Below are 12193 nucleotides of genomic sequence, written 5' to 3' on the forward strand. Positions count from 1 at the left end.
TCCTTTAACAACGCACGGGCTACAAATCAAACCGGTTTATTCGGCTTCGCGGCATAAAATACAAACTCTAAACAATGTAATGGGATGCGTAATACAAGTTCCGCGTGTAAAACAAACTCTAGTATAATACAAGTACCGCGTGTAAAACAAAGGCGCATGCAAAACCATCTCCTAAAAAAAGGAACATGCCCTACCTAAACCAGAAGCACTTGGAAAGGCAGGAGTCGCTCGTAGTGTTTTCCAGGCTGTTGTGCGGAGAGAACACCAGTTTGTGCTGCTGGTGAAAGATGCCCCCGTGCATTTCAGTGGGGCTTTTCAGCTTCTCTGCAAAGGCAGCGGAGAGAGGTAACACTGAGGGGTAGCTCCCCCAGGCACTATTAGTGCAGTAGCTACTGCAACACAAAATACCTGATCTTGGTCATGATTGTCCACCACATGGCTAAGAGTGGTCAAGGGTAAAACCTTCAGGTAACTCTTCAATTGGACTCAGTGGAAAACAGCACAGTTTTACAAAAAAAAAAAAAAAAATTGTGCAGAAATTATATATCACAAGCTCAAATCTAAAATGTCAGACTCAGAAAAATATAAGTATTTAATCAACTATTTTAGCAGGATTGGGAACCCTTTCTGGCACAGCTCACAAAGGCTATGTCAAAACTGCCCTTTTCCAATTTATTTTCAATTTTAGCACCTTCCTCTCATCACTTCTGCACTAAAGAAAACTCTTAGGAAAAGGATCTTACTTCAGTACTTTTAAGAAAAGTACCCATTCAACTTCAGTGTTCAGTTCCCCCTTTGCCTAGGAACCTGTTTAGATAGGCATTCTCTATTTTTAAAAATAAAAAGGGAAAGTGGAGGCAGGAGGTGAAACAGTCCAAACCTGAACGACCTAAGAAAAAAAACCCTGGGTGGCAATCAGTCTTATTTTGCTGCTTATTTTACGTGCAGTGAAAACTCTCTGCCTTTCCTGTAACAATCTCTGCCTGCAGAAAGACAGACAGGCTGCTCCATTAGCAGGCTGAATGTTCAACCTCAGCAAGCTGAGGTCAGGAAGCTGAAATCCTGGCCTCCTGCCTGGAGGCTGCTTCAAAGACAGCACAACCAATTCAGCTGCATTGGCTTGATAGCCTCCATCTGTGAGGAGGCAGTGCAGGACTCAGGTGCTTCCTACCTAATGAAGCAAGTGGCAGTGGTCATTAAAATACCTGTACTCCCATACAAATTTGGGCAAGGCTCCAACACGGCTGCTACAACAGTGGGATGGTGAGGAAACCCTGATCAAGGACATCCAAAGTCACACAGTGCTTTGGAGACCTAGCAAAGGCCCAGGCATGGATGGCTGGGCTGAGCATAAATGTGGATCAGGATTCAGGCATTTTCTTGTCAGCACTGCAGAATAAAACATAAAATTACTCCAAACGCGATCAGATGGAAAGCAGAGCGCAGTGCCTGATTTGGATTGGGGATTTAGTTGGGATACGGGCTAAGCAAAGGTAGGTAGCGTGGAAATTGTGCCGTTTGAATGGGACAGATTAAAGCATTAAATATAAGCTCTTTAGCAGTGTTACAAGCACAATCCTGGTTTATTAAAACACGCTAAGCTTCTTAAAAGTGAAACTGCCCTTAAATGAATAACACTGTGTCAGTTTCAGTTCTGACAGAACTGGCTTTGTTAATTTATCTTCCCTTTCAAGTCACTCCCAGTTCTTGGGTCTCATGCAGGAACTGCCACTATATTTTGATTTGTTTTGGAAGTTGAGTCTTTACTTTCATACTGCCTTATGGTAATCTGAGACATCAAGAATATTCTCTCTGTATTACATTGAAAAAAAAAAAAAAAAGCACAGGAAAATGCTTGACAAATTTGACCTTGGTCCCAAAATACCCATGCTCAGAGCAAGGAGTCACCAGGTAGTGCAGTCCCCTAGTGCTGCTGTCCTGGCATGGGAAAAGGGACACATTTGCAGCCAGGAATGCTGCAGTACTGAACTCTTCAAGCAGCAGGGTAGGGAGGCAGAAATGGCCCCTATGTCCAACCAGCTAAGCTGCTAATGAAGCCAGGGCCTTGCCCCATGGCCACCTGCTCCCAATTTTTCTGAACCATTTTAACAAAAGCCAAACAAAAATAATCCTCCCAAACTTACTGTGAAGTAATACAACCACAAACTGGAGAGGGCTGGATTGTGTTACTCACAAGTGAAGGTTACATTCTGACTGCCCAAAATAATTTGTAAGATCTAATTTAAGATCTGATTTCCTCTAATGTACCATCGAGCCATAATTAGGCAGGAGGCAGGAAGCTCATTATCCAAAACTACCAGAGACCTATTTTAAAAGGCACCAAGAGTTAATAGAATTAATTTGATTTCTGCATTGGCTATCTCTACAGGCTATTGCAAAGTAGGAAGCTTAAAGTCCTTAAAGTAGGAGTGTGTTAAAGACCAGAAAGGTTCCAGTCAGTCATGATCTGAAATGAGCTTTTTCTTTCCTAGTAAATCTCTTAAAAAAAAAGGACAATAAAAACAGGTTTAATGTTTTTAGATGGGAAGCATGCAACTAGATAAGGGAGATTTTTACACCCTATCCCAAGGGTATTCTAGTCACTGGACTTGGCACCCACCTACTTGTATGGTACTTGTACCATGTGCCTTGTGGCCAAGGTTTCTGACCTACTGATGGACAAGTCTGTTTTCACAGTGAGGTGACAGACATGCCCTCCCTGCAGCCCTCCCAGCCCGCTGGGAGGACGGGATGTGCAGCAGAGATCAGACAAGCAATGCTGACATGAAATCAGAGGGAAGCGCCGGCAGGCCAGGTGCAGGATTGGTAGAAGGCAGCAACATGGCTTTGACACTGGAGAGGCAACCTCAGACACCGCAAACACCCATAACTCACTCCCACACCTCCACTTCTCCTCCTGAGACTAGGCCTCTCTCCCTCCCCACCCTTCAAAGCCTCTGCTCCAACTGCACAGCACTGCCAGGAGTTGGGCAGAGCCACAACACTGAGAGAGGCCCTGCAGGAGTGTGGCTAGGAACGCCCTTTTGGGCTAGCAGCCTGATGAGCTGACTGAGCCCTACATGGCACCTTGCACGGGCTGTGGTCTAAGCAAAGTCTGAGAAATTTACTCCTGCCCAGGCAAAGAGGCTGTAGCATCCCTGTATAGGAACAGGGAAACCTTGTGCCAGAGATATTAGCAAGCTTGGTTACTGCTTGACAGAGTCCAGATTAGCCCTGGGGAGCCCCTGGTGTCCTTGCTGGGGCTTCTGGCCAAGCTCTGTGTCTCCATTTCAGACTTGCTGTTGAGTATGAGCACACAAAGAGATAGTTGCAAGACCATGATATCCACATCCTGAAGGATTTAGCTGAAAGAAGGGTTAGTGCAGATCAAAGTAAAAAAACAATGCAAAAGCCCCAGCTGCTGGGCCAGCAACAGCTGCAATGGCTCGCATGTCCTGTAGTGAGAAAGGCACAAGGCTGCAGGCACACACCGCGGCCAATGGCCTGTCAGAGGCATTTCATAAGAGCCCAGCCTTATCTACTGCAAAAGAACAAAGGCAGAAGGACTTTGGCACAAGACCACAGACAGTAATAAACACTGACCAAAAGCAAACTTCCACACTAGAAACAAAACAAAACAAAAAAGTGGTGAAGGAGAGGTAGGGGATGAAACACCCAGAGCATCCACCATGTCAGGACAGCAAGTGGCCAGGCCTGTTGGCTGAGGCTCATTGCATATGTGCTGATTTGGGCAGCTCCTATTTTCAGCAGAGAGAGTTTAAGTAAAGGTGGCTCTCCTGGTGTTACATGCTCTCCGGCTGTATAAAGCCTCATAGAAGTTAAATGTGAGGTTCAGAGGGTTACATGCTCTCCGGCTGTATAAAGCCTCATAGAAGTTAAATGTGAGGTTCAGAGGGGATTTGAGTCCCTCCCAAGTGAAGCATACACACATCACACACTAAGTCACTCATGAGGGCAGGGGGCAAGCAGCATCCCTCACTTCACTCTTCCTGCATACAGAATGGGCTGCCAGGTATCAGCAGGCCAGTGACTTGTGTCCTGTGCCCCCAGTCACGGGTGTCCCCTCTTCTGCCTCTCCTGCCACTCCCGTCTCAGCACTGCAATCTCCTGCCCGTACCAGTTGTGCAGCTTGGAGAAGCAGATGGTTTCCGGTGGCACTGGGCTCTCCAGCATGGCTGGTGAGAGGCCAAGTGCTGGGGATCCTGTGGCACTGCTGGCGGCCGAGCGCCTGCGTGGAGGCAGGGGTGGGGGCTTTGTTTGCCCCCCATCATGGTCAGTGCAGGTGGCTCCACCGGCAACACATCCTCCACTACTCCATGTGGAGTAGCCATTCTCCAGGATGGTGGGCTTCTCCTGGAGAGGCTGCAAGGCAGGGTTGGAGAGATGCCTCTTCCTGCCAGAGGAGGAGGACCTCTGTGGAGACTTACGGCAAGCAGCCAAGCTCTTGCAGGCCTCCTCCAGCTGCTTCTCCAGCTCCCTTACCACCAGCCGCATGTAGTCGAAACTGGCCCGTGAGAGTGCCTTCACCCAGGCCTCCATGGCAGCCTGCCCATCAGCCACCAGCACATAAGCCCTGGCACCAGCGTCATCAAAGCGGATGGCAAAGGCAAACTCCTCAGCAGCCTCGCACAGCTCCACAGTGCAGCCCTCCAGGACCACCAGTCCCACGGGCTCCCGGCTCTCCCGCTCCTCAAAGTAGAAGAGGAGGTTGCCCTTGAGGACGAACCAGCGGCGCTGGTAGGAGGTGCCATGGTGGTGGGCATGGTGGTGGTGCCGCTCCACCCGCTTGCGCAGAAAGCCAGTGTGGTCGGCAGGTGAGTCACAGGTGGCGTAGTGGGCCACGCTCCGCTCATTCAGCTTCATTGCCCCACCTAGGAGCAGAGGAAGAGAGGGGGAAGAGGTTGTCTTGGTGTGAGGAGCATGTCACTGGCCCCACCAGAGGAGGCCAGATCCTGCTCCCAGGGAAAAGCAGTCACTCCTGCAGCCCTGCTCCAGCAGCCACTGACACAAGGCGGTGTCTAACCCAGCAGGTACCCCTACAAAGGGCAGGCTGGTTCCTCACTGCTGCAAAGAGGAGGTCACTACCAGAGCCTCACCACCCAGACACCTGCCTTCCCTGTGAATGCCAACACCACTGTTTCATTTCTTATTCCACAAGTGACCTACCTTGCTGCTTTTTAATGGGGCACATCAAAGAAATTTGCCTCTCTGCCTGCAAGGCACTAATTTTGCTGTCTATTGGAAGGCAGGATAAGGAGAGTGTTTCAGACCCAAGGGCTCTGGAACTTACATTTCTGTCCCCTTTCCCTACTCCCTGTCTCCATGCAGGACCACCCACTCCCACCAGCCCTCCTGGCAGCAGAACTCCCAGCTCCAGCAGGTTCACCAGCAGTGGGGTGCAAGGTGACATACCAGCTGTGCAGGTCAGACTGCAAACCCTCGTTGTCTTCCTTGGCCAGGCTGCTCCCTAGCTGAGGGTGTCTGAGACTTCAGCGTGATGAGCACCATCCTTTGTTGGAGTAAAAGGATGAAGAAGAAGGACTTATGAACCAGAACAGTTTGGGACTGACAGAGCTAAGAGCTGTGTCACTCCCACCTCAGAAATCCAGGATCCTCACTCAGTGCAAGCAAGCTGCACTGGAAACTGGGATAGCAAAACTGGGGGAACATGCACTTGCTTCAAAGCCTGAGCCCTATCCCAGCTCAGGCCAGTGCTCCTGTGGGTTTGTTTTCTAGCTCCTGGGCTTGTTTTGTGTTTATTAAAGGAAAAAAAATAAATGTTCTGCAGAAGCTATCACTGCCCCATTTGTGGAGGCCCTTTGGCAGGCGACTCGGAAAGTCAAGGACGACAGAGCCTTGAAGAACAGAGCCAGCACAACCTTTGTGGAATGTTCAATTGCCAAAGGATTTCCAGCCGCTAAAACTCCACACATAGAAAACAAGCACATGCAGAAAACAAACCACAGCCACCACTCCCAGGACAGACTTGGGTACTAGGAGCACTGCTGAGCAACTTCCAGAATCCCTCCCGGAGTCCTTCTCTACCATCAGGGCTTGTGCGGCACAGCTGAGGACCTGGGGGCACGGACCCCAGTTGAAAAGTGCCCAAGACCCCGATCAGACACAAGGAAAGACTGTTCCCTGGAGGTGCTCTGCCCTGGGCACACTCAGGCTGCGGACAGCCTGAGGCGAGGGGGCTGTGGGGGTCCCACGTGTGCCGTGCTGGGCTCTGTGTCTTTGTGCGCGGGCGCACGCCCGTGCCCTGGGGCTGCCGGTCTTTGTGTGCGCCTGTGCCCCTCCGTGTGCGAGTCCGTCGCCTGCCTGCGACCCTCGCGGTCCCGCGGCCGCCCCCGCCCCGCCGCCGCCCGGCCCCGGCGCCCCCCGGCCCTTTCCCAGCTCTTCCCCTGCGACGGCGGGACCCCGGCCCCTGCCCGGCCCGGCTCACCTCCGGCCGCTGCTGCTCGGCGGTGCGGGGCAGCGCGGCCCTGCCGCGGCCGGGCGGGGGAAGGCTCCTGCGGCCGCCGGGGCCGTCCCGCCGCGCCGGCAGCACCGCCCCGCCGGCGGCCGGGGGGAGCGGGGGGGCCGGGGACACCGCAGCCGGACCGGAGCCGCGTACTCCCGCACCCCTTCGCTCAGCCCGACACCTCTGCAGGGTCGCAACCGGGGGGGGACCTAAACCCCCCGCTCCCAGAATCACTGTTGGGGGGCAGCAGGCACAGCGGTGACAGGGTGCCAGCACGGGGTGCAGCTGCAATGGGAGCAGTACGGGCTGGGCGCAGTGCTGACGGGCACCGGCTACGGGGTGCAGCAGCAGTGGGGTGCAGCACGGACAGGGTGCAGCGGGGGAAGCGAGATTAATGGACTGGCACGGCCGTGGGCTGCAGTGCCGGCGGGGCGCGGTGTCTGCGGGCGGGCGGGAGGCGTGGGCAGTCAGTCAGCTGATGCAGACGGCATCATGTGAGCGGGGCCGGGCCGAGCGGGGCCGGGCCGAGCGGGGCCGGGCCGAGCGGGGCCGGGCCGGGGGAGCCGCTCTGTGCCGCGGCGGCAGCGATGGAGGCGGCAGTGCTGAGCGGGCTCGTCCTGGCCCTGGCCCTGGCGCTGCCCTCCGTGGCTCTGGAGAACGGGCTGGCGCGCACTCCCCCCATGGGCTGGATGTCCTGGGAGAGGTTCCGCTGCAACGTGGACTGCCAGGCGGATCCCCGCAACTGCATCAGGTCAGTGGATGGGGCGCGGTCAGGTCGAACTGGAGGACCGGGATGGCTCTGGCACCGTCTGCGTCCCTGGGACCCCGGGGTGGATGCTGCATGGGAGGCTCAGACGCCCCGGTGCTGGGCCGAAGAGCCCCCAGAGCTGAAAGATATGGGCGGGTTTTTCAGGCAGTCGGGGAAACGCTTCCCTTTCGGTGAGGTCAATAAAGACGGATAGGATTTAAATGGGAGCGCTATGGGAGTCTATCCTATGGCCCGGACCAGCCCTCCAGAGCCCCCAGTTAACCCCCAAATCCCTCTGCCTACCTCACCTGCTGAGGCACAAGGGTCGCAGGGTCTCAGCCTGCCATGCCTCCTCAATCCACAGCGAGCAGCTCTTCTTCGAGATGGCAGACCGGCTTGCAGAGGATGGCTGGAGGGAGCTGGGCTACGAGTACATCAACCTTGATGACTGCTGGGCTGCCAAGCAGCGGGATGCGGCCGGGCAGCTGGTTCCAGACCCCAAGAGATTCCCCAGGGGAATTAAGGCTCTGGCTGACTATGTGAGTGCCTGCTGCGAGCCACTGGGGATCTCTGTCCCCATGCCAGAATGGTGGGAGAGCTGGGAAGGAAAAGAGGATGCTGGTACCTGGGAGACACCCTAGATCTCTTCATTTGCTCCTTGCAGCTCTGTTCTCCTCACAGGTCCATGCCAGGGGCCTGAAGCTGGGCATTTACGGTGACCTGGGCATCTTCACCTGTGGGGGCTACCCAGGCACCATGTTGGAAAATGTGAAGCAGGATGCCCAGACCTTTGCAGCATGGGGTGTGGACATGCTGAAGCTGGATGGGTGCTACTCGTCCGCAGAGGAGCAGGCAAAGGGTAAAAATTCACCAGCCTCTGGCATTCTTCTCCCTGCTGCTTGGGTTGGGGCATCTGGCCCTCTGCAGCAGCACTGGGCCAGCCAGTTCTTCCCTTGTGCCTCCTATTGCAACTGTTGGGAAAAGAGGCAGGAGTTTGTGTGCCCTGGAGCTGGTGTAAGGAAGGAACCCAGGCTAGACTGGTATTCCCCTTGGCTGAGTGGGCTGGGATAAAGGCTGCTACTGGGACATGGGCTGCTGCCAGCCACCCCTTCACTGGTTGTCATCTTCTCTCCCTAAGGATACCCAGAAATGGCAAGGGCCTTGAACGCCACAGGCCGTCCCATTGTCTACTCCTGCAGCTGGCCAGCATATCAGGGGGGTCTTCCCCCCAAGGTATGGGTTCTCCTATCTTTTGGCAAGTTCCCATGTCCCCTGTGCCCTGGAGGAGCTCTTGCTGGAGCACCAGGAGCATGGTGTTACACCCCACTTAATTTTTCACCCCTGGATGTTGCTGGAGGTCCCAGAGGTAATGTGGCCTTCCTGCCAGGCACCCGGGGATGCCTGGGGGTTCCAATACGGCTAGGTGATGGCAGTTTGTGGGAAGAAAGCTCTGGAGTGTATCCTCTCCCCCCTAATCAGATGGTGTGGGGTTGGTCCTGACAGTCTTCTTGTGAGACAGTCCTGTCTAGTTTCAGTGCTTGAAATAGGATAATCTTCCTAGTATATGTTTCTTGAGAATTGGTTGCTCTCACATATTTCCTCTTTCACTTTTTGAGTCAGTCCTGACCTGCTCTCATTTTTGTAGCTGATAGGTTATCAGATTTCCCCATGACCTTTGTGGTTGTTTTGCCAGACATCCTATAATACTGGGGTGTGCCCAGACATAGTGGGATATGACTCTGTCTTGCCTCCTTACCCTTCCCCAGATTTCTCTGTTTTTTACATACTTGCTGGACAGTGCAGCTCCCAACAATTCAACAGTGCTGCTCCCGCCTGCCCCACCTTGCAGAACAGCTCTTTTTCCTCTCCTGCCTGACACTGTTCTCCTTGTCAGGTGAACTACACCATCCTGGCAGAGATCTGCAACCTGTGGCGTAACTATGATGACATCGAGGACTCCTGGGACAGTGTACTTTCCATCGTGGACTGGTTCTTCACAAACCAGGATGTGCTGCAGCCAGCAGCTGGCCCCGGTCACTGGAATGACCCAGACATGGTGCGGCTGGGTGATGGGTGCTTTGACCCTGTCTGGGGATGAGGATCTCCAGGGGATCTCCAGGGATCCTCTTCTAGGGGCAGGGCAAAGGAAGAGCTCCAGGAGCAGGAGCCCTGTTGCTGCAGAGGCAAAGCTGGTGTTATCCTTGGCTAAGCTGTGGGAAAAACCACAGTGGTTGCCATGAACCCTTCACCACTTGAATTTACCTCTCAAGTTCTTCAGGTGTTCTTGTCCTTCCCTGCACAGCCTGAGGGCAAATAACGGTGAAACAAAGGGTGTTAATGAGTGCATTTGAGTGTATGTTGCTAGCAGGGATGAGATCTTCTGGTGGCAGTGGTGGACTACTTAAGGGGAAGCTAGAGTGTGTGTGAGGTTTCCTTTGTGCGTTCCCTCCCAGCAGGAAGCAGCATCACCATGGGTGACAAGCAGACAAGTTTCTAACCTTTTTCTGCTTCTTCCATCTTTTCGCTGTCTCCCCTCCAGCTCATCATTGGAAACTTCGGCCTTAGCTATGAACAGTCACGCTCCCAAATGGCTTTGTGGACAGTGATGGCAGCTCCACTCCTCATGTCCACAGATCTCCGCACCATCTCCCCCGGGGCCAAGGAGATCCTGCAGAACCGCCTGATGATCCAGATCAACCAGGATCCCCTGGGAATCCAGGGGCGCAGGATTGTCAAGGTTAGGGGGAAAGCAGATGCATTTGGGAGAGCAGACAGAAGTAGCACAGAGCATCAAAATAAGGAGGAAGAGGGAAATGATGCAGAGAAACAGGAGCAAGAGACCTGTGGGTGTTGCGGGCCTGCTGGTGTTGCAGCCCCACAGGGCAAAGTCAGAAGTTGCACTGCTCCTAGCAACTCTGCCTCACCCACCTATCCCCACCCCTAGGAGAAGTATGACATCGAGGTGTTTGTGCGTCCACTGGCCCAGGCTGCCAGCGCCCTCGTGTTCTTCAGCCGGAGGACAGATATGCCCTTCCGCTACACCACCAGCCTGGCCAAGCTCCACTTCCCCGAGGATGCTGTGTATGAGGTGAGCCCCACTGACACAGTGCATAGCAGGGCAGTCCCATGGCACATGGATCCCCCTCTTCCCACATCTCTATGCGTTCTAGTACTCTATGGAGTACTCTCACTCCATACCTCTGGAATGAAGTGGCAGCTGCCCACTGGGTCACTCTTCTGTTGCCCACTGCTGTGCCCTTTCCCACTATTTCATGTCCATGACCACGGCTGGACCCCAAGTGAAAGATCTGGAATTGCTGGTAGCTCCATCTCTCTCTTTCAGGTACAAGACGTGTATGTGGGGAAGATCATTGGAGACTTAAAAGCAGCAGACAACTTCTCAGTCGTTATTAACCCCTCGGGGGTGGTGATGTGGTATCTCCGTCGCACGGCCCTCCCGGTACAACCCTGGCATGTTGTCAGACAGCAAGCCCCTGGTGGGGGTTACCGCCCAGCCCTTCTGTGACAGGGCCCAATGGATGCGGTGTGGACCAGTGCCAGGGTGAGCTGTGAGACCCCAAGGCATGTGGTTCTTCACTGTACAAGTGCCTTTTGCTGCTGAGCCCATAATTCTGGGCAGTGACCATCCCCTGGTACCAGCTTGAAGATATCTGCTCTATCCGCATAAACCAGAAATTCTTGTTACTCACTGCCTAAGGGTGTGCAGAGCCTAGTGCCTTGATGATTGCAAAACCTTCTGAGATCCTCCTACGGAAGATGCCATACAAGTAGAGTCCACCACTACTGAAGTTTGTCAGCTCTGACACCTGAGAACATCATTGCTTTGAGCTGGGTACTACTGGCTGCTGGAGGGGCTGTTTGAACTACACCTGCAGAAAGGCTTTGGGTGCTTTAGTATCTCCTAGGGTTGTGACATCCCATTTTCCCTCTTTCCCTAGCCTCACCCCCCCAGGTGTGTGATGGCATTAACCTCACGGATCAGACTTGGTCACCTTCTTTCTTTTACTATAATCAGCTTGGTATAGAATAAGGAACTGTCAGCTGGGCTGCATCCCATGTATTCCCACCAGGACCAAGAGCTGTTGGAGGCATAATGGTCCTGTGCAGTGAGCCTTTGCTTGCAGCACTACTGCACCTTAGTGTACGTGCTAGCATTGTATCAAAGCCCCTCTGGTAGAAGTTTACAGCAGAGCAAACATCTCTGTGAGCCATGCATTCCCTAGGAGCTGTGCTGTGGTACACACCAAAAGCCGCAGAGCCGCAGCACGTTGTGTAGGAGTGCTGGCAGGAAGTTGCTGATACTCAGGTGAGGTGGTCTTTTGGGTTAGGAGTTGGTCATGGGTACCTCCAAGCTGAAAGTTGTGTCCTTTCTCTAGAAGGAAACTTCTGCTAAAAGGAGGATCAGATCCTACTTCAGCAGGCTGAAAACTCAGGGAGTCTCAGGGAAAGGCTTCTCCCAAGGGGCCCTTGCATCCCCAGCTCTATCCTGAGGAGGAGTCTACACTAATAAACTAAAGTGAGTGTCAGGACACTAAAGCCCTCAACTGCTTCACCTTCATAAAGCAAACTACCCATGGAAGAGTTCTAGGTGACACAAGACACAAGATTAAGCCTCGGACTGAGGATTTTGGATTAGGAAAAAAAATCTCTATTCCTGTTCAGATGTGGGAGAGTTCCTGGTCATCTGTCCACTCTGGTTCCTGAAGGACCAAATGGTTGATTTTGGACCCTTCTACAAACTTCCTCTGACGTGCAGGGTCAAGATACTGAACACAATGCTTGCAGTTCTAATAAGGGAGGACTTGCTAACAAAACAAGGAGCTGGCTTTTTTCTTGGGGCGTGATTGAGGCAAACTGATTTAAATAAAGGGAAGTAGATCATAGACTGTCGCATGTGTTGGTAGCTATACCTGCTTGTTTAATGTAGGATTACAGGGCCA

The 12193-nt window shown here is 53.3% G+C and overlaps 2 protein-coding genes across 3 annotated transcripts; one reads left to right on the forward strand and one right to left on the reverse strand.

Annotated features, from left to right (window-relative positions):
- Nucleotides 1-20: 20 nt before the first annotated feature.
- On the reverse strand, nt 21-6515 carry PHETA2 (PH domain containing endocytic trafficking adaptor 2). Its single transcript, XM_021552695.3, has 3 exons — nt 6467-6515; nt 5434-5530; nt 21-4892 (listed from the first exon to the last, which is right to left on the reverse strand). Exon 3 carries the CDS (start codon nt 4882-4884, stop codon nt 4072-4074), a length of 813 nt encoding a protein of 270 aa, XP_021408370.1. The 5' UTR covers nt 4885-4892; nt 5434-5530; nt 6467-6515; the 3' UTR covers nt 21-4071.
- Nucleotides 6516-6878: 363 nt separating this feature from the next.
- Nucleotides 6879-12136, forward strand: NAGA (alpha-N-acetylgalactosaminidase). 2 transcript variants are annotated; one of them, XM_077783619.1, is made up of 9 exons: nt 6879-6993; nt 7028-7235; nt 7597-7771; nt 7914-8091; nt 8371-8465; nt 9127-9288; nt 9772-9969; nt 10177-10320; nt 10576-12136. In XM_077783619.1, the coding sequence occupies exons 1-9, from the start codon at nt 6879-6881 to the stop codon at nt 10756-10758; spliced, it is 1458 nt and encodes a 485-aa protein (XP_077639745.1). In that variant the 3' UTR covers nt 10759-12136. The 2 variants fall into 2 exon arrangements, with proteins under 2 accessions (XP_077639745.1, XP_021408416.1); XM_021552741.2 differs by lacking the exon at nt 6879-6993 and having other exon boundaries at nt 7009-7235.
- Nucleotides 12137-12193: the final 57 nt, after the last annotated feature.

This window comes from Lonchura striata, chromosome 5 (genome assembly GCF_046129695.1).
Source record: "Lonchura striata isolate bLonStr1 chromosome 5, bLonStr1.mat, whole genome shotgun sequence".
Classification (NCBI taxonomy): Eukaryota; Metazoa; Chordata; class Aves; order Passeriformes; family Estrildidae; genus Lonchura; species Lonchura striata.

Excerpts from the sequence above, each read along its gene's own strand:
- PHETA2 (XM_021552695.3), bottom strand. The coding sequence starts at position 4,884 with ATGAAGCTGAATGAGCGGAGCGTGGCCCACTACGCCACCTGTGACTCA.
- NAGA (XM_077783619.1), top strand. The coding sequence starts at position 6,879 with ATGGACTGGCACGGCCGTGGGCTGCAGTGCCGGCGGGGCGCGGTGTCT. Across the intron at positions 7,772-7,913 it reads TTAAGGCTCTGGCTGACTAT|GTCCATGCCAGGGGCCTGAA; the intron begins GTGAGTGCCTGC and ends TTCTCCTCACAG. Across the intron at positions 9,970-10,176 it reads AGGGGCGCAGGATTGTCAAG|GAGAAGTATGACATCGAGGT; the intron begins GTTAGGGGGAAA and ends CCCCACCCCTAG.